The sequence below is a fragment of the Triturus cristatus genome, chromosome 12 (assembly GCF_964204655.1).
Source record: "Triturus cristatus chromosome 12, aTriCri1.1, whole genome shotgun sequence".
In the NCBI taxonomy this organism is placed as follows: Eukaryota; Metazoa; Chordata; class Amphibia; order Caudata; family Salamandridae; genus Triturus; species Triturus cristatus.
The window spans coordinates 621,964,538-621,988,294 of record NC_140595.1 but is presented as its reverse complement, the minus strand read 5'-3'; the positions used below and the strand labels follow the sequence as shown (position 1 = coordinate 621,988,294).

General features: G+C 51.0%; 1 protein-coding gene across 4 annotated transcripts in view; it reads right to left on the bottom strand.

Annotated features, from left to right (window-relative positions):
- Positions 1–23,757, bottom strand: part of PIEZO1 (piezo type mechanosensitive ion channel component 1 (Er blood group)) — an 854,808-nt gene that overhangs the window by 28,668 nt on the left and 802,383 nt on the right. For all 4 annotated transcript variants that reach the window (XM_085638610.1, XM_085638612.1, XM_085638613.1 and 1 more), the window contains one exon: positions 21,304–21,426. In XM_085638610.1, the coding sequence (XP_085494736.1) occupies positions 21,304–21,426 (123 nt within the window). The remainder of the gene's footprint in view (positions 1–21,303; positions 21,427–23,757) is intronic.

Below are 23,757 nucleotides of genomic sequence, written 5' to 3'. Positions count from 1 at the left end.
TACCTGGGTTCGCCCATGCACCTCCTGGTGATTCAGTTAGCATTGTCCACTTTACCCAAACTCACTCATTGTCTATGCTACGTAGATGAATCTGTTAATCAGAGGTGGGTACGGGGATGTCTGTGCCCAACAATCCCTGTTAATGGTACATATTTCCCACAAGTCACTGAACCCCATTATGTTGTTGCTTGCGTTCAGCCTTACACACTGCTATGCTTTGAAAAAAACAAGAAGTTCCGTTCAGATAGCTGGCAGCTTCTATGTAACGTAGTGTTTGGATGTCAATTAAGCTATCCATGAGTACTTCCCCTTGTACGAGAAATTAAGGGGGCAGAAGTAGACTGCAAAGAGTTTTTGGAGGGTGAGGGTGGGAGGAGGAGGCTTTAACAGCCTTGTTTACTGTCTGTAGTTTTTACATCTTGCATTAGTCTGCAGTAAAGAGGCAACTGTTGAAGGGGTGTAGCATGGGACAGAATATCTTGTCTTCTGTTTCTCAGCAGATCATTTCTGGTAGTGAGCAGGGATTCCTAAGGTGCTCTGTCATTTTAACTGAGAGGAGCAGAGTCACTGGCAAACTTGAGGGCTCTATTGCTGCTGAACCACAGACCTTCCGGCCCATTGCACTCATCTTCTTGATTTCTGCATTCAGATGTTTCTAGTGCCAATGCATGCTTTTTGCAGACTGCAGATACTGTAACTAAGTCTGGTCTTGGTTTCTGGTGAAGAAGTAATAGGATCTCGCTGGGCAGGTTTGTATTCCTTAAGGAGGCGTGGAATAGTCTAGTTTTGCCGTACAAATAACAAGGACAACCTGGAATGTCAAGATATCATCCACTGGAGAAGACCATAGAGGAGAAGCTGGTGGTGGCGCATGTGTATGATGAATCCGAGGCATGATACATGCATGTGCTCGAACAGGTGGCGGGCGTGCTCATATGCTTATGCCAGTCAAGAGCACACAGATGACACGCCGGTGCTGTAGGCTCTGAAAATCATAGAACTAATGGTATTGGAGTTCCTTGTGGCAGTGATGGTTCTGGTGTTATGGGTGCCACAGGAATGATGATACGATGTAGCACCGGCGGTAGTAGAGCATGTGGCTCTAGTGGTTCCTGCAGTGGATCCTCTGCTGGAGTGATCATTCTTGGTCCCACTGAAAAATCAGGTTCTTCTATAGGGACGGTTAGATCGGGGTGAGTGGACAACAGTGCAAATGAGACCATAGAGTGCTTTGATGCCTACGTCTCCATGTCGATCTCTGGGTACACACCAGAGAGAGAGGCATTCTCTGTGGCAATATATCGTATCTTATTGTCAAAGATGGTGCAGTGGAGTGCTTTGGTGTTAAATGACGGTGCAGTGGAGTAACGACTGTCGAATGTGTCGACGATCGATGATGTGCCGCTGTCATTACATTATCCCTTGCCAGTGCTGTAGTCGAAGGAGAAGGTACCATGGAGGTAGTAATCAGTACCCGGTCTCTCAGTGTCAATGTCGTAGGAACCTTAGGGCCTCCCAGGGGTGAGCATGTCAGTGCAGAAGTCTCTACGTTGGTGGTGTTTTCGGCATTTTCTCTACCTGGAACGCCCTCAATGAGGGTCTTTTTCACAGGAGGAAGCTGGTGCTTTAGAGGGAGCTGCTACTCTTCTCTGCTTCTTATTTTCATCTTCAGTCCTGAGTTCTTCTAATTTTTCTCTCAGAGGTATTCCTTCTCTGTCTTTAAGAGCCTTTTTTGTCACTTTTTGGCAAAAAGGACATTCTTTTACAGAGTGTGAGGTAGGAAAACAGACCACACACAGGTCATGAGGGTCCGAGATAGTCTTCTTTCGCCCACAGGACGGGCACTTCACAAAAAGTGAAGGCATTTTGAAGCAAACCATATTAGCTGAGGCCCTAAATAAATAGGGCTGTGAGGCAAATTGCCAGTACGGTGCATGCTGGGTAATGGAAGCTGCTGGTTTCCTTAACGCTACAGTGTATGCTGAATACAGCTAGTGCACATAGGACATAAGAGGAATCTTTCCCTACATATTTCTTTGCAGTTACAGCAGGGTCCCAGTCTGTCTAATTAGGCAGCACATTTCTGCATCTAGACGCTGCAATGTGGTTATGTTTAATTCTAAATACTGTAGTTTTCTGCAGAAAAAGGCTGTCAAAGTTAGCCTGTCACAGACTTATGGAAGTATCACAGAACTGTCCAATATAGAGGTGTCTACCATCAGCATCCAAAGAATAAATATATATATATATATGCATACATATGACCCAGTGGCGGTTACCATTGGTAGTTATAATTAGGACCACATTTCCATAGGAAATAGATTTTTTGGTTTGCTAATAACTTTGGGGCGTTTGACGAATCTTCACAAAACTTTCCAAACAAAACTGTCGTTCACGTCAACTTCTTCCTGGAAAGCTTCAGGGTGATCTATCAAGCAGGGGCAGAGAAAAAAATGGGAGGGTCCGAAACAAGTTTTCCTCATACAATTATCCACTAAGACTTTAGACACAGCTACAACCAAAACGGCTGAACGTTATTACACCGGATTTGGCAGAAAGCTAGATCTTGATCTAGAAAGCCTGCTTTTTGTGATTTGGTGTGAATCTTTGCAATCGTTTTTTGAGAAATAATGGCTCAAAAGGTATGCATATTTCACACTGCAATTATTCCACATAGGAGGGAGTTGTACACAATAAAATTAAAAAAGATATTAAAGGGTAGGGGTACCCTGACATGTGGGTTGGCCACCTTGAGGACAAGCACTGCCACTTGCAGAATCTCAGTGTATCCATGGTGAAATAAAATAAAGGGGGTGGGGGGTTGCGTGCAGATCCGTGTGCCCAATCCCACGCTGCGCATGGCCAAAGGCCATGCACGGCGGGGGGTTAGCTGCCCCCATGGCTTTATCACAGCTTCTCCAATAGCCAGCATCTGCTGTGGCTCACAACAATTGTGGGCTACCCGTAACTCTTCCTCTGATGGTATCTGATATCAGCCTCTTCCCGATATCACTAATTCATCTACCTGGATTCAACATACAGTGTCTTGACATTAGGGGACCTATTTCACAATGACAACCAGCATTGCTTGATCACTCCAATTATGGTTGCTTCCACTTTTTGGTCCTTATGATGACCCTCTAAAATTGTTTTACCAGGGTCAAAACATCAGCAACTGCACTAGCAGACTGATATCAATTATAACTATTTTCACACTGTACTCGTATTCTAAGTCAGGTTGTTAAAGTATATATTTATTATGAACCTCTAGTATAGTACATATGCTTGTATATAGCACCAGTGCACATATTTGTACGCTTGTCACTATCCCGTTTCACTGCTCCATTTTATTAGAGCACCTTCGTCACAATGCAATGTGTTTTCATATTAACTACAAGATTATACATTTAAAAGATTTCATGTTCATATCTGATTAGCCAAGGACGTTTAGGCATATAATTCCTCCAAGATGACCATTGTCGTCTTCCTATTAATTTGCCTGGGTTTCCAGGAATACAGGACTGCCCCATAATGTTTTGCACAGTACCGGGGCAGAAGCAGAAGGCTTGTGGTATTGTGCACAAAACCATTATCCTGCATAAGTGGATCAAACCTTTGAACACACTTGTATCAGGTGAACGTACATGTTAATATAAAGTTAAGGAATATGCTACTTACCAGTATGCATCTGTTCTTGGCATGTAGAGCTGCAGAGTCACACACTGAGGATAAGATCGCCATCTGGTGTTGGGCTCGGATGATTGCAGGTTGTTGTTGTCTTCGGAAGAAGCCTTTGGTCACGAGGTTGGTGACTCCTCCCCTGGACAACAGTGCGCATAGGCATCCACTCCATCGTCAGATTGTTTTTCGCCATGATGGGAAAAGATGGAGTGTATAGAAATGAAAGAAAGGATGTCCATGTGTAATGTCTAAGTAAGACGGATGCTGGAACAGATACAGGTCCCGGGGAGGCGGGCGGGCGTGTGTGACTCTGCAGCTCTACATGCCAAGAACAGATGCATACTGGTAAGTAGCATATTCCGTTCGAGGCATATGAGCTGCAGATCACACACTGAGGATAGATTATACAGCAGTGCTTCCCCTTAGCGGTGGTCGCCTGTATCCGTTGCAGCAGCTTGAAATAAAGTTTTTAGGACAGCCTGGCCCACGGAGGCCTGTTGTTTGGCCTGCACATCAACACAATAGTGTTTAGTGAAGGTATGCGTGGTAGACCACGTGGCTGCCTTGCAAATGTCTTCTAAGGGAATGTTACCTAAGAAGGCCATAGAAGCCCCTATTTTACGGGTGGAGTGCGCCCTTGGGGGAACTGTAAGTGTACGTTTAGCCTTGAGGTAGCATATTTGGATGCATTTAACTATCCACCGGGCTATACCTGATTTGGAGATTGGGTTGCCTTTATGTGGTGGTGCGAAAGCAACAAAGAGTTGTTTTGTCTTTCGAAAGGGTTTTGTCCTGTCGATGTAATAAAGCAAGGCTCTTTTGACATCTAAGGTATGTAGGGCCCTTTCAGCTACGGAGTCTGGGTTTGGGAAAAAGACCGGTAGCTCTACTGATTGGTTAAGGTGGAAAGGGGAAATCACTTTTGGAAGAAATTTAGGGTTTGTCCTAAGAACCACTTTGTTACGGTGTAGTTGTAAGAAAGGTTCCTCTAGTGTAAGGGCTTGTATTTCACTTACTCTGCGTAGGGAAGTGATTGCGATAAGGAAAGCTACCTTCCATGTTAGGAATTGTAATTCACATTTGTGCATAGGTTCAAATGGGGGACCCATGAGTCTTGTTAGAACCACATTGAGATTCCACACTGGTGCAGGTGGCAATCTTGGGGGAAGGATTCTTTTGAGACCTTCCATAAACACTTTGATGGCAGGTACCTTAAAAAGGGACAGGTGTTGCCTATTTTGCAAGTAGGCTGCCAAGGCTGCTAGGTGTAAACGTATAGAGGAATACGCTAGATTGCATCTTTGCAAGTGTAGTAGATAGCAAATGATGTTTTGGATGGAAGCGTCCAATGGATGTATGTCATTATTAGCGCAGTAGATGGCAAATCGTTTCCATTTAGCGGCATAACACGCTCTAGTAGTAGGGCGTCTGGCTTCCTTTATGATATTCATACAGTCTGGAGGGAGATTGAGGTAACCGAACTCTAAGACCTCAGGAGCCAGATCGCTAGGTTCAGTGTTTGAGGATCTGGGTGTCTGATTTCTCCATGGTTCTGGGTTAATAGATCCGGGGAGAGGCGTAGCCTTTGATGTGGAACTAAGGATAGTTCTAGAAGCGTGGTGAACCACGGTTGACGTGCCCAAGTGGGAGCCACTAGTATTAGTGTTAGTGACTGTTGTTTCAGTTTGCGTACCACAAATGGAACTAGTGGGAGAGGCGGAAAGGCGTACGCAAATCTGCCTGACCAGTTCATCCATAGGGCATTGCCCTTGGACTGTGGGTGTGGAAACCTGGCGGCGAAGGTTGGGCATTTTGTGTTTTCGGGAGTGGCGAACAGGTCTATGTCTGGTTGTCCCCACTTTTGGAAGAAGGGGAGTAGAACCTTGGGGTGTAGTTCCCATTCGTGGATCTGCTGTGTGTGGCGACTTAGGAGGTCGGCCACTTGATTGTGGATCCCTGGGAGATGTTCTGCTAACAGATAGATGTTTTGGGGAATTGCCCATCTCCAGATTTGCTGTGCCAGTTGGGACAGTTGGGGAGAGTGTGTCCCTCCCTGTTTCTGTATGTAATACATTGTCGTCATGTTGTCTGTGCGTATGAGGACAGTTTTGTTCTTTAGGTGAACTTGAAAGGATTTTAGTGCTAGGAACACTGCTAAGAGTTCCAGGTGGTTGATGTGGAGCAGTTTTTGTTGACTGGTCCATCTGCCCTGAGTGGTATGGTGAAGGAGGTGGGCTCCCCACCCCGTGAGAGATGCGTCGGTAGTTAGCACAACTTGTGGAAGAGGCTCTAAGAACGGTCGCCCTTTGGACAGGTTGATGGTGTTCCACCATTTCAGTGAGCGAAGTGAGCGACTGTCCACCAACACCAGATCGGTAAGTTGTCCGTGAGCTTGGTTCCACTGTTGTGCTAAACATTCCTGTAAGGGACGCATTTGAAGTCGTGCGTGTGGGACTATGGAGATGCATGACGCCATCATGCCTAGGAGCTGCATGAACACTCTTGCTGGAAGAGATGGATGAGTTTGAAACTGAGAGATGAGATTTTGTATACTGGCTATCCTGGCAGTGCTGGGATAAGCAATGGCCTTGGATGTATCTATGGTTGCTCCTAGATACTGATGTAAGTGGGAGGGTTGTAGGTGGGATTTGGGGTAGTTGATAGTGAATCCCAAATCGTGGAGAGTTTGAATCGTGCGATGAGTGTGGAGAACGCATTTTTGGTATGTATTGGCTTTTATGAGCCAATCGTCCAGATAGGGGAAGACATGGATCTGTTGTCTTCTGAGGTGCGCTGCCACGACTGCTAAGCACTTGGTGAACACTCTGGGTGCTGTTGTTACTCCGAATGGGAGAACTGTAAATTGATAGTGTTGCCCATCTACCACAAATCGTAGATATTTTCTGTGAGCGGGATGCATAGGGATGTGAAAGTATGCGTCCTTGAGGTCTAATGTGGCAAGGAAGTCTCCCTGTTGTAGGAGTGGGAGGACTTGTTGGAGAGTGGTCATATGAAAATGATCCGAATTTATATACTGGTTTAGTAGTCTGAGGTCCAGTATGGGCCTTAGTGTTTTGTCCTTCTTGGGAATGAGGAAGTATAGAGAATATACCCCTTTTCCCTGATGTTGAAGGGGGACTGGTTCTATCGCATGTTTTTGTAACAGGGATTGAACTTCTTGTTTGAGGAGAGAGAGATGATGTGAGGACATTGGGCGTTGTTTGGGTGGTATGTTTGGGGGGGATTGTATGAGTTCGAGGCAGTAGCCAGACTGGATAATTTGTCTTACCCATCTGTCTGTGGTGATGGAAGTCCAGACAGGTAGGAATTGTTGGAGTCGCCCCCCGACCGGAGTGGAATGGTCCGGGGGGAGTGGTGGCAAGTCACTGTTTGGTGGCTGGGGAGGTGCGGGTGTTGTTGTTATTGCCCCGCCCTCGGCCTTTGTTATTGTTTCCCCTATAACCTCCCCGGAAATAACCTCTGTTAGGGGATGTTTGTCCAGAATTTTTAAAGGTGGACGTGGTCTCAGTTGATGTGTTTTTGGAGCCTCCTCTATAAAAGGAGCGACGAAAGGAACCCCGGTTTTGAGGAGACTGCAGTGCTCCCATAGACTTGGCAGTTTCATTATCCTTCTTCATTTTTTCTAATGCAGTATCCACTGCAGGGCCAAATAACTGCTCTTGGTTGAAAGGTTGAGCCAGAATTGCGGTTTGAACCTCCGGTTTAAAACCGGAAATACGGAGCCAGGCATGTCGTCTGAGTAAGACGCTAGTATTGACCGCCCTAGAAGCAGTGTCTGCTGCATCTAAGGCGCATTTAATGGAGGCATTAGATATTAATTTGCCTTCTTGAATGAGGTCAGTGGCCTGGGACTTAAAGGGTTCAGGCAGATGTTGCATAAGGTCCTCAAGTTGGTCATAATGTGCCCTGTCATACCGAGCTAACAGGGCCTGGGTATTGGCAATACGCCAGTGGTTCGCCGCCTGTGCGGCGACTCGTTTGCCTGAGGCCTCTAAAAGCTTAGACTCTTTGTCTGGGGGGGGCGTTTCTCCAGTTGTCTGTGAGTTAACGCGCTTCCTGGCATTTGATACGACCAAGGAGTCTAAAGGGAGCTGGGCTTTAATGTATGCAGGGTCCTGCGGGGCTGGTCGGTACTTTTTTTCGATGCGGGGGTTGAGAACCCTCGCTCGAACAGGGTCTTTAAAGACGTCAGTGGCATGCTTTATAACCCCTTTAATCATGGGAAGTATATGACCAGTTTTTTGTGACTGCTCAAAGGTATCGAGGAGAAAATCCTCCTCAAGGGGGTCCGTGTGCATAGTGACACCATGGAACGTTGCTGCCCTATTTATTAGTTGGCCAAACCCTAGGTGGTCATCAGGAGGGGAGGGCTTGGAGGGGTAGGTAGTGGGGTCAGGCATGTCAGGCATTGGATAAGACCAGTCATCTACCGGTGCTGTGTCTGGAAAGGTAAACGGGTCGGTTGGATCAACAGGATCATTAAATAAATCAAGGTCCGCCCCTCCCCCTAAGTCATCATTATCATCCTGTGGAGGAGGTGAATGATAGGGAGGTGGTAAAGGTAAAGGTAAAGGAGAAACAGGAGGAGGAGGGGGGGGACGGGTTAGAAGGTAAAACAGGAGAAGAAGGACGAAGTGGTGAAGTGGCACAGTCCTTTTTCCGTATGGGAACTGGGGGAGGTGTAGTGTCCAGCTTCCGTTTTTTATATGGGATGGCAGTCACATGTCCAGTGTTAGGATTGATGTAGATCCGCTTTTGAGTAGGATCTGGTCGAAAAAGTTCATCTGGCTCCGAAGGTGGTGGCGGCGACGCCCGCTTCGGGTCTTTATGAGCTGTTTTTGGTGTGGACGTAGTTTTCGGTGCCGATGATGTTTTCGGTGCCGAAGAATGTTTCAGTTCCGATGGATTTTTCGGAGCCGATGGAGTTTTCGGTGCCGATGTATGTTTCGGTGCCGATGTATGTTTCGGTGCCGAGGGACTTTTAGGCATCGATGTCGAAGAACGTTTCGGCGCCGGTGGAGACTTCGGTGCCGAGGAACGTTTCAGTGCCGAAGGAGATTTCGGTCTCGAAGCCTGTTTCGGTGCCAACAGTGGGTTTTTCGGTGCCGAGGGTGTTAAAGGCACAATCATATGAGGTTTGCTCGAGCCCGAGCCACCTACAGGCTTAGATGTCTTCGGAGCCGGGCCCGAGGGCGGGGCTTCTGAAGAGGATTTCCGGTCGCGACTGGGCCCAGCTGGCGGAGTCTTGACCACTGTCTTTTTGGATGGGGCAGGGGCAGGGGGGGTGGTACTCACACGCTGCCCTGGAGTGATGAGGTCATCGGAATCGTCGGCCTCGGACACGATCTCGAGATCTTCGGTGTCGTCTTCGGGAACATCTTGAGCAAAGATGTCCTCCGGTTCTGGAGCTGGTTTGGCCATAATATGGCGTCGAGCTCTTCGGTCCCGGAGGGTCTTCTTCTAACGGAAAGCGGCACAAGCTGGACAGGTGGACTCGTTGTGTTCCGGTGACAGGCAGAGGTTACAAACCTCGTGGTGGTCACTGTGGGGGAACTTCGCTCCACACTGGGGGCAATTTTTGAAGGGTGTCCTGTCCATCAGCCGCTTCCGGAACCGGTCCGAGTTGATTTCGAAGTCGATGGAATGAAGATTAAAGAGTTAAATTGATTGCTAGAAGTTTTCTGCTGGAGCGGAAAAAAGTTCATCCGAACCCAATGGCGGAAAAAAACAATCTGACGATGGAGTGGATGCCCATGCGCACTGTTGTCCAGGGGAGGAGTCACCAACCTCGTGACCAAAGGCTTCTTCCGAAGACAACAACAACCTGCAATCATCCGAGCCCAACACCAGATGGCGATCTTATCCTCAGTGTGTGATCTGCAGCTCATATGCCTCGAACTATATGTTACGGCCACAAAAGGCATTACACAATGTATCCCTGTTATATATGCTAGGGCAACAAATTGTGAAACTCAAAAGGCAAAACATATGGGAGGGGTTTAATATAGTCCACACCATGTCTGATAAACCATGGTCCCTGTATCTCTATTCCACTTTAAAATGTAGCCTCCTGTACTGTGCCTAATCATTTTAGGAAATTGAAAATCTCAAACCTGTCCACATCCCTCTGAGCCATGTACCTCGGTTTGTTTAACTATGCCTTTTGGACTTGACATGTGTCCCACCAGATTGCATTCCATATTGTATTCTCTGTTTGCTTAGCTGTGCTACTAGAGCATGTGCATCTTTTGATCCAGGAGGGAACCCATACAATATTCTCCGATTGCTTAATCATGCCTTCAGTCGTTGGGCTGCTACGGCTTGGGGTGGACCCCATAAGCAATATATTACTTATCCTGTAAGGATCTGTACACAGTTTGTAGTGCCGTATATTCACATGCTCTGCATACTCCTGGCATATTTTGGGCTCAGATGTTTGCAACTTGCATTTGTTTGAAGAAGTCTTTTGAATCACAAGGTGTTGGACCCGGCCTCGTGGCGTGGTCTTAACCCTCTTGGATTGTGCTCGTCCCCCGCACCGGCCTACACGGGCCGCCCTCTCAGGCCGCCAGGGACCCCTCCTCCCTTCGAGGCCCTCTTTGGATTGTACCCGTTTTCCTACACCCACCTCAGCGGCCCCCTTTTCCAGGCTGCACAGGGACCCCTCATCCCTTCGTGGTCCCCCCCATGCTTGCTCCACGCACCAGCCCACGCAGCCCGGCTCTCTCCGGCCTCGGCCCCAGCGAAGCCCCGACATCGAGGCACCAAGATCTGGCCAGGGGGCACCGCAAGGCCACTTCACCACTCCCGGAGGAGGGGAGTTTCGATGGGACCCCCACCGTCCCTCAACACCTAGGTGCGATCGTCCTCCGGCCTCCCCGGGCCTGGCGCCTCTCCCGCTGGGCGTCTGGCCTCTCCCAGCCCGGCCTCTCCGCCCCCCAGGCGCAAGGGTCCGGACATCAAAGGGCTCCAGACCTATATCTGGGGCAACCCCGCAATGGGACAGTAGTTGTATCCCGGAGTCAAGAGCCCTGCTGATGGAATCGCGGCTGACCCTACGGAGAAGAACTCTTGCTTGATACTATACCACGAGCCCTGCTGACTGCGTCGCGGCTCCACCTTATTGAGACCAGGAACCTCACGGAACATCGGTGCCCTGCTGACGCTGTCGCGGCCCAACCTCGCTGAAACCTCCACCAGAGCCCTGCTGACGTCGTCGCGGCTCGAGCTGAACTGAAACACCTTAAGAGCCCTGCTGACCTGGTCGCGGCTCAAGCTCCACGAACTGATCGCCAGAGCCCTGCTGACGTCGTCGCGGCTCGAGCTGAACTGAAACACCTTAAGAGCCCTGCTGACGCCGTCGCTGCTCGACCACTCCGAGACCCGGAGTCCCTCCAGCTTGAGGATCAAGAACTGGGCCAAGGTACCCTCGTACCCCGCTGCTACTGCAGACTGTCCCGCTACCCCGTCCCTACCAAAGACTTTGAGACTCTTGCGGATCCCTCGATCCCCCCTTGTATATATCAATAACCGTAACTTCCTAAATGCTGATAAAGAATTGCTCGTCTTGATAAACAGCCTCGAGTCCTGTGTGGTGGTGTTACTGTGCTAGTACGGTATAGGAGAAGGACCTCTCCTAGGAGGCTTCTCAGCAGCGCTCGGCTACTTCGTAGAGTGTGGGGGCCCCTCTGGGTGGTCTCTCCGACTCCCCCGAGGTCCGCCTTCCAACATTTGGTGGCCAGCGATGGGATCCGAGCTGAACGCAGATCGTACAAGCAAGTAACCCACTCGCTATCCATCCAGACGAACAGAGACCATGAACAACCAGGAAACCACTGCGACCATGGAGTTCCAACCAGAACGATTGGAAGAGTACACGCACAAAGAGTTAAAACAGTTCTGCAAGGACAAGGGCATTGCGACCACCGGCCTAGGTACCAAGGAAGAGATGCAGAAAGCCCTGAGAACCTGGATAGAGTCCGAGGCGGGTCCCTCCCAGAGTGAAGGTCCCCTGCCCCTGAATGCAGCCACGCCACCGGCACCGACCCCAGCGAACGGAGGGAGAAACAGCCTGGAAACCGGCCTCTCCGCGGAAGGAATACGAGAACGGGGGAAGGTCCGGACCCATGAGCTAGAGCTCGCACGACTTCCGCTGGACGGCGAACTCCTGCTGGCCGAAAAGAAATTGGCCATGGAACAGCTACGGCTACAAGAGGAGATAGAGGAGAAGAAGCGGCATCGAGAGCTGGAGGAGAAAAGGCTGACCCTCGAACACGAGCGGGGCCTCAAAGAACTCGAGCTCAAGGCCCAGAAGGGGGAGACCGGCACCCCCAGCAATAGAGACGCTCTGCCGCCCACCGAAGCCAAGGTCCATATTCCCAAAGATGTCGTCAAGGAGTACTATAAAAACGACGACATCCAGCAGTGGTTTAAGGCGTACGAGGTGGCCATGACCTCCCATCGGGTACCCCGGAAGGATTGGGGTGCCGGCCTATGGGGTCGGTTCCTTAGCGAGGGCCGAGACACCCTACTCCAGCTCCCGGAAGAGGTGATGACCTCGTACGACCATATGAAGGAGGCTCTGCTCACCCGCTATGGACTAACCGCGGAAATGTACCGCCAGCTTTTCAGAGACTGCACGAAATTCCCCGGTACCACGTGGGTAGAGTATGTTGACTTTTTCAGCCGGGCCCTAGAAGGTTGGATCAAGGGGAGCAAGGTCACCACCTACGGACAGCTGGTCGACCTCATTATTTGGGAACACCTCTCCAACAACTGCTTCGTGGAGCTAAGACAACACCTCCTCGACAGCAAGCTGACCGCGCCGCGGAAGCTCGCCGCCGAGGCCGATCGATGGGTCAACACCCGAGTCCCCCGGAGCTCGATGGGGGAGTACCAGCGAAACCGCACCGGACCCCCCCGCCAGCGCGGCGGGGGAGGAGGGTCGAACAGGAATCGGGACAGCCCAGCCGGGCCGCTCCGGAGTCCGCCTCGGGGGCCGCCTCAGCAACACACCTCCCCGAACCTAGCCCGAAGAGGGACGACGCCAGCCAAAACCGGACCCCGGCCCACGATAACCTGCTACGGCTGCCAACAAACAGGACACTATGCCAGCGACCCTGCCTGCCCCATGAACCGACGAAGTGGGACCAGCGGGCCCCCGCCCCGACAACTAGCGGCTGCCACCCTGGGAGAAGGGGAGGAAGAGGAAGAACCCCTCGACGGAGGGTCCACTGAGTGGGAGCCGGCGGCCATGTCCCTGGTCTGCCTGGGCAGCCGAGAAATGGTGCCCCGAACACCCATCCCGAGCAACACCCAGAAGTACCAACAGTGGGTCACTATCAATGGACGACGGGCCGAAGCCCTCCGTGACACCGGAGCCAGTGTCACCGCTGTCCGCTGCCACCTGGTGGCCCCCGAACAGATCCTGCCGAATGTGCTATGCCCCGTCCGGACGGCCGACAACAGCGAGAGCACGTGCCAGATGGCCCAGATTCCCTTCGAATGGGGAGGGGTGACGGGCATGCTGAAGGTGACTGTCCGCGACGACGCTCCGGTGGACTGCCTCCTGGGGAACGACCTCGAGAGTTCCCCCTGGGCTCAAGTGGAGCGGCGAGAGCATCTCCGAATGCTAGGACTACCCGAATGGGCCTGCGCCACCACCCGGTCCATGGCCGCCGACACCGTCGAGCCCGAGGGGCCCGTGCCACCACCTGCCTCCAGCGAGGAAGAAGCGGACACCGATGCCAGATCCACGGTGCCCCCCCCGGACGAGATCGCCTCTCTCGGCACACGCCCGGAGCCTGCCCAATGGCGCCACGACGGGGGCCCCACCAGAGAACAGCTCTTGCAGGAACAGAAGACCTGCCCCACCCTTGAAGGAGTCCGGCAGCAAGCGGCCTCGCAGGCCAACGGTGACTAGACCGGAACCCACTGGGTCTATTGGGCCGAAGGACTACTGTACAGCAAGCAGAAGATTGCAGAACTGGGGGCCAGTCGAGGGCTGGTGGTCCCCCTCCGATTCCGGGAGTTCCTCCTTAACCTGGCACATGATGTGCCGCTTGCCGGGCACCTGGGGCAGGACAAAACATACAGCCGCCTGGTGACCCACTTCTACTGGCCCCGGATGCGGAGGGACGTGGACAACCACTGCCGGTCCTGCCAGACCTGCCAAGCCAGCGGCAAGACGGGGGGACGGGTCAAAGCCCCTCTCCAGCCCTTCCCGGCAGTCAACACCCCGTTCGAACGGATCGGAATAGACATCGTAGGGCCCCTGGACCCCCGGACCGCCCTGGGTCACCGCTTCATCCTGGTCCTCGTGGACCACGCAACCAGGTACCCTGAGGCCATCCCGCTTCGAACTGTGACAGCCCCCGTAGTGGGCCGGGCCTTAATGGGGATCTTCTCGAGAGTGGGGTTCCTCCGAGAAGTGGTGAGCGACCGAGGTACGAACTTCATCTCTAAATACATGCGGTCCCTGTGGCAGCAGTGCGGGGTCGCATACAAGTTCACCACCCCCTACCCCCCTCAGGGGAACGGACTGGTCGAGCGGTTCAACAGAACCTTAAAAGGCATGATCAAGGGCCTGGAGGAACCCCTACGGCGGAGATGGGATGTCCTGCTGCCGTGCCTCCTGTTGGCCTATCGGGAGGTCCCGCAGAAGTCCCTGGAGTTCAGCCCTTTCGAATTGTTGTACGGGCATCCAGTCCGAGGACCCCTCAGCCTGGTCAAGGAGGGCTGGGAGACGAAGCCCCGAGATGCCCATCCTCTTACCCGGGCCGACAAGCTCATCGACCGCTTAGGGGCAGCCCGCTACCTGAGCACTTGTGACCTCACCGCCGGGTACTGGCAGATCCAGCTCACCCCCGGTGCCCAAGAGAGATCCGCTTTCTCCACCCCTGATGGGCACTACCACTTTCGGGTGATGCCCTTCGGCCTGAAGAATGCCCCGGCCACCTTCCAGAGACTAGTGAACAAGGTCCTGGCCGGGCTAGAGGCCTGCAGCGCGGCTTATTTAGATGACATTGCCGTATACAGCAGCCACTGGGCTGAGCACCAGGGGCACCTCAAAGCAGTCCCGGCCGCCCTCCAAGGGGCCGGGCTCACGATCAAGGCCAGCAACTGCCAGATAGGCCAAGGATCGGTGACCTATCTGGGCCATCAAGTAGGGAGCGGTCAGGTGGCTCCCCTCCAACCGAAAGTTGATGCCATCCAGGCGTGGGAACCCCCCACCACCCGGACAGCTGTCCGGGCCTTCCTGGGCCTCACCGGGTACTACCGGCGATTCATCAGAGACTATGGGAGCATTGTCGGCCCCCTCACAGAGCTCACGTCAAAAAAGCAGCCCAAGAAAGTACACTGGACCCCCCGCTGCCAGACGGCCGTCGAGACTCTCAGAACGGCGATGTGCACCGCCCCCGTGCTACAGGCCCCTAACTACAGCAAGGAGTTCGTGGTGCAGACAGACGCCTCCGAATATGGAATTGGGGCCGTCCTGCCCCGGGTAGATTCAGAGGGACTCGACAGACCCGTGGCCTTCATCAGCCGACGGCTGCTGCCCCGGGAGCAGCGGTGGAGCACCCTCAAGCAGGAGGCCTTCCCTGTAGTGTGGGCCCTCAAAAAGCTCCGGCCCTATCTCTTCGGCACCCACTTCCGGGTCCAGACCGACCACCGGCCCTTGCGGTGGTTAATGCAAATGAGGGGCGAGAACCCCAAGCTGCTGCGATGGTCCCTCTCGCTGCAAGGGATGGACTTCTCTGTTGAACACCGGCCCGGCAATGACCACGCCAACGCCGACGGCCTGTCCCGCTTCTTCCGCCTCAACGAGGAGAACCCCCAAGGAAATGGGGGACTCTCCCTGCCTTCAGCTGGGGGGGGGGGACGCCTGTTGGACCCGGCCTCGTGGCGTGGTCTTAACCCTCTTGGATTGTGCTCGTCCCCCGCACCGGCCTACACGGGCCGCCCTCTCAGGCCGCCAGGGACCCCTCCTCCCTTCGAGGCCCTCTTTGGATTGTACCCGTTTTCCTACACCCACCTCAGCGGCCCCCTTTTCCAGGCTGCACAGGGACCCCTCATCCCTTCGGGGTCCCCCCCATGCTTGCTCCACGCACCAGCCCATGCAGCCCGGCTCCCTCCGGCCTCGGCCCCAGCAAAGCCCCGACATCGAGGCACCAAGATCTGGCCAGGGGGCACCGCATGGCCACTTCACCACTCCCGGAGGAGGGGAGTTTCGATGGGACCCCCACCGTCCCTCAACACCTAGGTGCGATCGTCCTCCGGCCTCCCCGGGCCTGGCACCTCTCCCGCTGGGCGTCTGGCCTCTCCCAGCCCGGCCTCTCCGCCCCCCAGGCGCAAGGGTCCGGACATCAAAGGGCTCCAGACCTATATCTGGGGCAACCCCGCAATGGGACAGTAGTTGTATCCCGGAGTCAAGAGCCCTGCTGATGGAATCGCGGCTGACCCTACGGAGAAGAACTCTTGCTTGATACTATACAACGAGCCCTGCTGACTGCGTCGCGGCTCCACCTTATTGAGACCAGGAACCTCACGGAACATCGGGGTCCTGCTGACGCTGTCGCGGCCCAACTTTGCTGAAACCTCCACCAGAGCCCTGCTGACGTCGTCGCGGCTCGAGCTGAACTGAAACACCTTAAGAGCCCTGCTGACCTGGTCGCGGCTCAAGCTCCACGAACTGATCGCCAGAGCCCTGCTGACGTCGTCGCGGCTCGAGCTGAACTGAAATACCTTAAGAGCCCTGCTGACGCCGTCGCGGCTCGACCACTCCGAGACCCGGAGCCCCTCCAGCTTGAGGATCAAGAACTGGGCCAAGGTACCCTCGTACCCCGCTGCTACTACAGACTGTCCCGCTACCCTGTCCCTACCAAAGACTTTGAGACTCTTGCGGATCCCTCGATCCCCCCTTGTATATATCGATAACCGTAACTTCCTAAATGCTGATAAAGAATTGCTCGTCTTGATAAACAGCCTCGAGTCCTGTGTGGTGGTGTTACTGTGCTAGTACGGTATAGGAGAAGGACCTCTCCTAGGAGGCTTCTCAGCAGCGCTCGGCTACTTCGTACAGTGTGGGGGCCCCTCTGGGTGGTCTCTCCGACTCCCCCGAGGTCCGCCTTTCAACACAAGGTATAGTACCTCCTCCCTTAGTTGGCAATGCACATGGGGATCAACTCTGTTGCTAGATTCTTTTTTGCACAGGGGTGATCGTACAGATGCAACAGTATAAAGGACATGTTGATGTCCATGGGTGGAAGTGGATAAAGTTAAATATGTAAATTAAAGAGGTATGAATCTGTAGCAACCACTGCCTCCCGGGAAAGGGGTGTGGGTGCATGAGAATTTACAGCACTACAGATGCTTACAGGGTAAGTAACATTTACCATTTGTAGCATGTGTGGCTGTAGATGCAAACCTTTCCCACTCGTCAGTGTAACAGTCCATGAATTCCTGAGGGAGATTGAGGTAACCAAACTCTAGGACCTCAAGAGCCAAATTGCTAGATTGAGCAACTTGGGCTTCCAGCTGCCTTGATCCTGCATGAGAAGGTCTAGCCTGTTGCGTAGCTTCTCGTGAGGTACAGCAGACATCTCAAGAGGGGTCTAGCACCAGGGTTGTCTGGCCCATGTGGGAGCCAACAAGATGAAAGTGAGGGAGGTTTGCCAAAGGTTCTTGGCCACGTACGGAAGGAGTGGGAAAGGAAGAAAAGTGCAAGCAGAGATCCCTGACCACTTCATTCATAGAGCGTTGCCCATGGATTGAGGGTGTGGAAAAGTGTAGGCAAAGATTTGGCATTTTGCATTATGTGAAGTGGTCTAGGTAGACCTCTAGGATTCTCCAACAACAGAAGTAGGACTCGCAGGTGGAGTTCCCACTCATGGACTTGTTGCTGCATCCTGCTGAGGAGGTCTGAAATGTTATTATTCGCTCCTGAAAAGAACTTTGGCAGGGGGTGCATCTGATGATGATTAACCCAATGCTAAATACTCTGTGCTAGAGATGATAACTGCAGGGAATGTGTGCTGTCTTGCTTTTGTAGGTAATACACTGTGGTCATGATGTCCATTCTCATGAGGACACAATTGTATCTGTTGACCTGAAGGAAGGTTTGGAGAGCTAGCTGGATGGCTAGAAGCTCCAGGTAATTGATGTGAATGGCTCGTTGTTGCTGTGACCCATAGCCCTGGCCTGTTAGATCTCCATCCTGAAAGTGAGATGTCTGTGCTGATTATCACTGGCAGAATGGAGCCCATAATGCGCCATCCCTGCAACAGGTTGTTGCTGTTCCACCACTACAGAGAGCAACAGGTGCTGGCCCGTTTTAACAATAAATCTTCCCAATGACCCTCCACCTGTGAGCATCGATCCGATAGCCACTGCTGTAGAGTACATATGTGTAGTCTAGCATGGGGGTTATGGCAATGCAGAAACCCGTCATCCCTACGAGACACATCAGAGTTCTGACTGTTAAGTGACAATGTGGCTGAAAATGAGGCAAGAGCTGCTGGAAAGCTTGCATTCTGATTCAGCGTAGGTTGACTGTGCCCATCATTGAGTTGAGGGTAGCCCCCAAGAAGGGCTAATTCTGGATGGGCTGGAGTTGGGAACTGGTGGCATTTATGGTAAATCACAACCTGTGGAGGAGGGAGATGGTGGTCTGAGTGTGTACCAGGAACTGCTGCTTGCCTGAGCTCATGATCAGCCAATCATCAAGATCTTGGAACAAGTGATCCCCCCCTTTCCCCACCCTTTCCCTGTCTGCAAAAGAAACCCTTGGATGAAGGGCACCCATGGCTTTACTTACTGGTTGAAGCCATAGAGGCAGTCAGGAGTGGTGGCACAACATGATGGAGGTATTAACTGCTCTAGCTGAAGTGGCAGCTGCATCCAGGGCACAGTGGATAGTGGCATTAGAGATGAGCTTCCCCTCTGTCACTATCTCTTCCTCTTTTATCTACGCTCTGGAGGGAGGTGCTTACGCAGGTTCTCCATCTCGCCCCACTGCGCTCTGTCATAATGAGACAGAAGGCCAAAGGAATTGGAGATATGTCAGTGGGTTGTGACACCTACCGCTACCCTCTTGTCTACAGCGTCAATCTGTTTGCTCTCCTTATCCAAGGAGGGGAGGGGGCATGGGTTAGAGGGAGGGGGAGCCACTGGTGTCTTGATCTACTGCTCACACTTGAGGGTTGTGGCAACCACCAGGGATTCCAGGAGGATATGCCCTCCAATGTACAAGAGGTCGCAGGGAAAAAGTTTATATTTCTTCTCTTTTCTGGGAGTGAGAATACAAAATTACACTGGCTCCTTGAACATCTCTGAGGTAGCATTGTGCATGCCCTTCAACATGGGAAGGAATTGGAGCTCCGTCCCGGAGAGTGTCTCTACCAAGAAACCGACATCCTCATGAGTGGTGTGCATGTCTACCTTGTGGTAGGTTGCTGCACGTTGGATGACCACGACAGTAGTGTTATCTGGTGAAGGAGCCCCTACTCGACGTGTTCGAGGTCCGAGTCCTCTGAGGCTCTACGTCATAGTCTTCCCAGGGGTCACCAATGGGATGTGGGTGGCGAGGGCTGTTGAAGTCCTCTATAGGAGAAAAAGGACTGGCTATGTCCAAAAGCACTGTAGTGACCCCCTGATGGGAGGTATGAGTGGGGGTCATGGGTAGTGGAAGTGGAGGGTGGATGAAAGTGGGGGATTGGGTGGAGGGCTGGTGGCCTTTTCAATGATTGCCTTCTTGAGTGAATGAGCCAAGGGCTCTGAAAATGGATCTGGAACAGGAGTGACTTTGAAGCTGAGCCTGCCTTTCTTAGTCACCTGTGCACCAAGGCTAGTAAAAGTCTTTCCTGTCTGGGGAGGGTAAAAATAGTCTTTTGCCGCTTGTCAAGCTTGTGCTGGAGTATTTCAAGGATGGGCTTTTTTGGAGTCTTCAGAGTTGGCTGTCGAGGCCAGTTTCAGGGCATGTGGAGTTTATTGCGCAACAGGGTCTTCAGCTTTGAAGTGGGTTTGGGCGTTTCAGCTCTGGAGGTGCTTCTCTGGACTCTAAGGCCGATGAGGGTTGAGCATCTTGGCTGGATCCCATCTTAGCTCTGATGGACTTGCCTTGATGTCGATCAGAGCCTAAGGGCAGCAACGCAGCTTGAGTTTGCAGTGGCTTGTGCTTGGGGCTCCATGCCCTTCCTCCATGGGTTAGTGCTCTGCCTTGGCACATGGCCGTTTGTGTGGCTTGTGAGGTTTTGTGTCAAACGTACTTACAACTTTCGGTGTCATCTTGGTGAATGGGCCGGTGCTGAGAGAGACACCTGCAGAACCTGTGTCGTCCTCTTCAGCATCAAGCAGGTCAGCTTCGCCGAAGATATCTACCATTTCCTTGAAAGATCACTGCAACTTGACACGGGCTCAGTGTCTGTCTCTCTGCTGTCGAAGGGTCTTTTGGCCCCCAAAGTCTAGGCAGGAGGCACAGCAAGTATTGTTGTGCGCCAAAGAGAGACACATATTTCGGACTTCTTACAGGTCACTTTAAGAATATTTTGTGTGCCACTGAGGGGCTGTCTGAAGGGCATCCGTTCCATCACCCTCAACACTTCTTCATTCTCCAGAGTCATTATGGAAGGGAAGGGGCCCAGAGGTGTGGGTGTGCCCCGAGGATAGGGGACCCATCTGCAGTGATGGTGTCTCGATGACAGGATAAGCAAGGATTGGGCTCAGGGAAAGCAAACGTTGAACGTGTAGAGTCCGGGTGCTGCATATCACCCAGTGGCAGAGAAAAACAATCTAACAATGGTGCTGATGCCCATGCGCATTGCCAATTATAGGAGGAGTCCCTATTTCTCATGCCGCAAAAGACTTCTTTGAACAAAAACAAGTTGCAAACATCTAAGAGCAACACTAGATGGCAGGTGTATGCAGAGCATGTGTATATACAGCCATACATGCTACGAACACTTCTTTCTGATGACTGAACAGTTCCCTGGGGTGGGGCCTCTGTCACTCTCTGGTAAACCCAGATAGTTTAATACTTATGAACCACTGGTAAACATCAAGGGTAGCTTCTAAAGATGGTAAGTATCTGCTTCGGTGTGACCCTTCCACGTAGGTCAAACACAAAAAACAGCCTTTTGACCATGCAAAAGGGTGCACAGGAATCTTTTGCAGACCCGAGGGCACATGGGAAATCAAGCGATTCACACAGGAGGAGAGGGAAGTGAAAACAATCTGACTCGGGTGATACATCACAATATCCACCGATCTTGAAGTAGACCAGGGGAGAGAAAGTTGTCGGAAATAAGCAGCCAGTGACAATGGGTTACTTTAAATTCTTGGCTCTAAAAGAGATGAGAACAGGTTCTAAATGGTGCCCTGCTCTGCAGGAAGTGTGAATGAACCATTTATAAGATCTTCCACTGTGAGTGGTTCTCTGTGATCAGTGGGAATGGGATGTTCAGAGGCATTGCTCTCCAGACAGTGCAAATGGACTGCTTCAAATGATGTGCTCAGTATGTAGAGGGAACTAGTTGTCTGAAACTCGTTGCCTGGGAGAAGGTGTACAGATTGTTTTAGAGGCCCTGCAAGCAGTGGCAAACTTACACTGGGCTGTCCCTGGTGCCATCAAGGAGCTCCGCTAGCTCTACTCGCACTGGATTCTCTGGCTCCAAGTCAGTGGAATGCTTCTCTGATGTGTGCTCAGTTGTTCCACCTTTCCCCAGATCTCTGTGGAAGAAACAAGAATACATTTAAAAAACAGCCAGGTGCAAGCCATAAGCAACACAAGTGCATGCATGTACAGTTTACTTTGCTACGCATGTTTCGTCAGCTCTGTGGGAGATATTTGCAGCAAGAGGCAGTGGGACATATACAAGTAATCGAAGAAAATAAGTCACTTACTTGTAACTCGGGTTCGCCAGCATTTGGTATCCTTTGTAGAGGCCCATGCTGGAATCATTCCCCGTTGCCAGGCTGGGAACCCCCTGATAATTTTACAAACGGCAGTCATCCCCACAGTAGTCATATACACAAATAAACATAAGCACACACACATTAACATTGATTAAAAACAATGCTTCCTTTTCTCACTTATCTGCATCATTATACGACCCAAACTTCTTCCAGTCAGAAACCACCTCACCCAACCGACCCTCTGACTGAAGTCTACAACTGTCAGATTTTCCAAACCACAAAACCTTAGAATGATATTATTGGAAGCCTCATTATCAGGGGAGGTGGGTGGGCTGCAGGTGAATCTGTGAAAGATACCAATGCTGGAGAACCCGAGTTACAAGTAAGTAACTTATTTCCTTCTCCAGCATTGGATCTATGATAGATTCACATGCTGGAATACAGACTAACAAAGCAGTAACAACTTATAAAATTTGTGGAAAGTGGGAATGAAGCCTACCATAAGCAATAAAATTCCTTAGTATCGCCTGCCCCACTACGGCCTCCTTTCTCAAATGCATGTCAACACAATAATGCTTTACAAATGCATGCGTCATCTTCCGCGTTGCAGCTTTACATATATCTTCCAAAGACACTCCAGCATAAAATGCAGCAGTTGGCACCATTGCTCTTGTTGAATGTGCCTTAACTCATCCCTTTAATGACCATTTTAGGAGTTCTTGCGTTGTAGTAATAAAAGGCGTAACCCATCTAGCAATAGTCTGCTTTGAGACTGCCTCTCCTTTACTTTTAAATCCAAAGGCCACAAACAGTTGGTCTTTCTTGTGCATCTCGCTTGTTGCCCATACATAATATTTCAGACATCTCCTAATATCGAATGAATGCAAATTCTTTTCGTCTCTGGAAAAACACTGGCCACGTTTTACTTTTATTACTTGCCTCAAATGAAACTCAGTTGGAACTTTCAGAATAAACCTTAGATCCGTTATCAATTTCACTGAATCCTTAAAAATCAGAAAAGGCTCCTTACAACATAGAGCCTGAATCACACTAACTCTTCTTGGTGATACGATTGCTAGCAGAAAAGCGGTCTTCCATGTCAAATATTTTAATGTTGCTTTATGGATCGGTTCAAAGAGCGCTTTCATTAAAACCGTCAACACAGTATTTAGTTACCTACCATTCCAGTGCTGGCTACTTAACTGGTGGAAATTTCCTGCACAGTCCTTTTATAATTCTTTTATCTTTCTCTGGGAACACAGATTTCCCTGATTTGGAGCTCTCAAAATCTTGGATTGGCTGCTAAATGCACTTTCACCGACATACAAGACAACCCTGACTCAGCCAGGTGCAATAAATAAGGATAAAATTGATGAAGCGCCATACTAATTGGATCCAACTCTTTACCTTTTGGATTGTATGTCTTAATTGTCGATGGAACTCTTGCCTTCCTCAACATCTCTCTACAATCCTCTTGAATGCTCAAATGTCCAAATTCCAAGTCCTGATGAGCAATGCTGTCAGATAAAGCGACTTTGGGTTGTTGTAAATAATTTGTCCCCTGCTCTTTGTGAGTAGCTGATCATCTGCTTTAAGCTGCACTGGCTCTTCCACACTTATTTCTCACAAATCCACAAACCAATGCTGACGTGGCCATGCAAGAGCCACTGGAATTACATTGCAACTCTCTCTTTATCTTGCATAACACCCTCGCAATCAACAGTATTGGCAGAAAGGCATACAAATGTCATGTCCAATTTATGGTAAATGCATTGCCATGTTTCTATGGGCAAAACCACCTGCTTGCAAACTTCCTGCATTTGCAATTCTGATCCACTGCAAATATGTCTTATATCTGCTTTCACCATCTCCTGAATTTTAAATTCAATTGTCTGGAATCTATTTCCCATTCGCGTGTATCCACACACTGTCTGCTTACAAGATCTGCATCCTCATTGTTCGAACCTGGTATGTCTTGTGCCATCAGCATTGCATTGTTGTTTGATTGCTCATTTTCATATTCTTTGCACTTCCCATGAAAGCAGCATTGATCTTGTTCCTCCTTGCTTTTGAATGTAATACATTGTTGTTGTATTGTCTGTTCTTACCATTACATGACAGTTTTCACTATATTCAGAAAAGCTT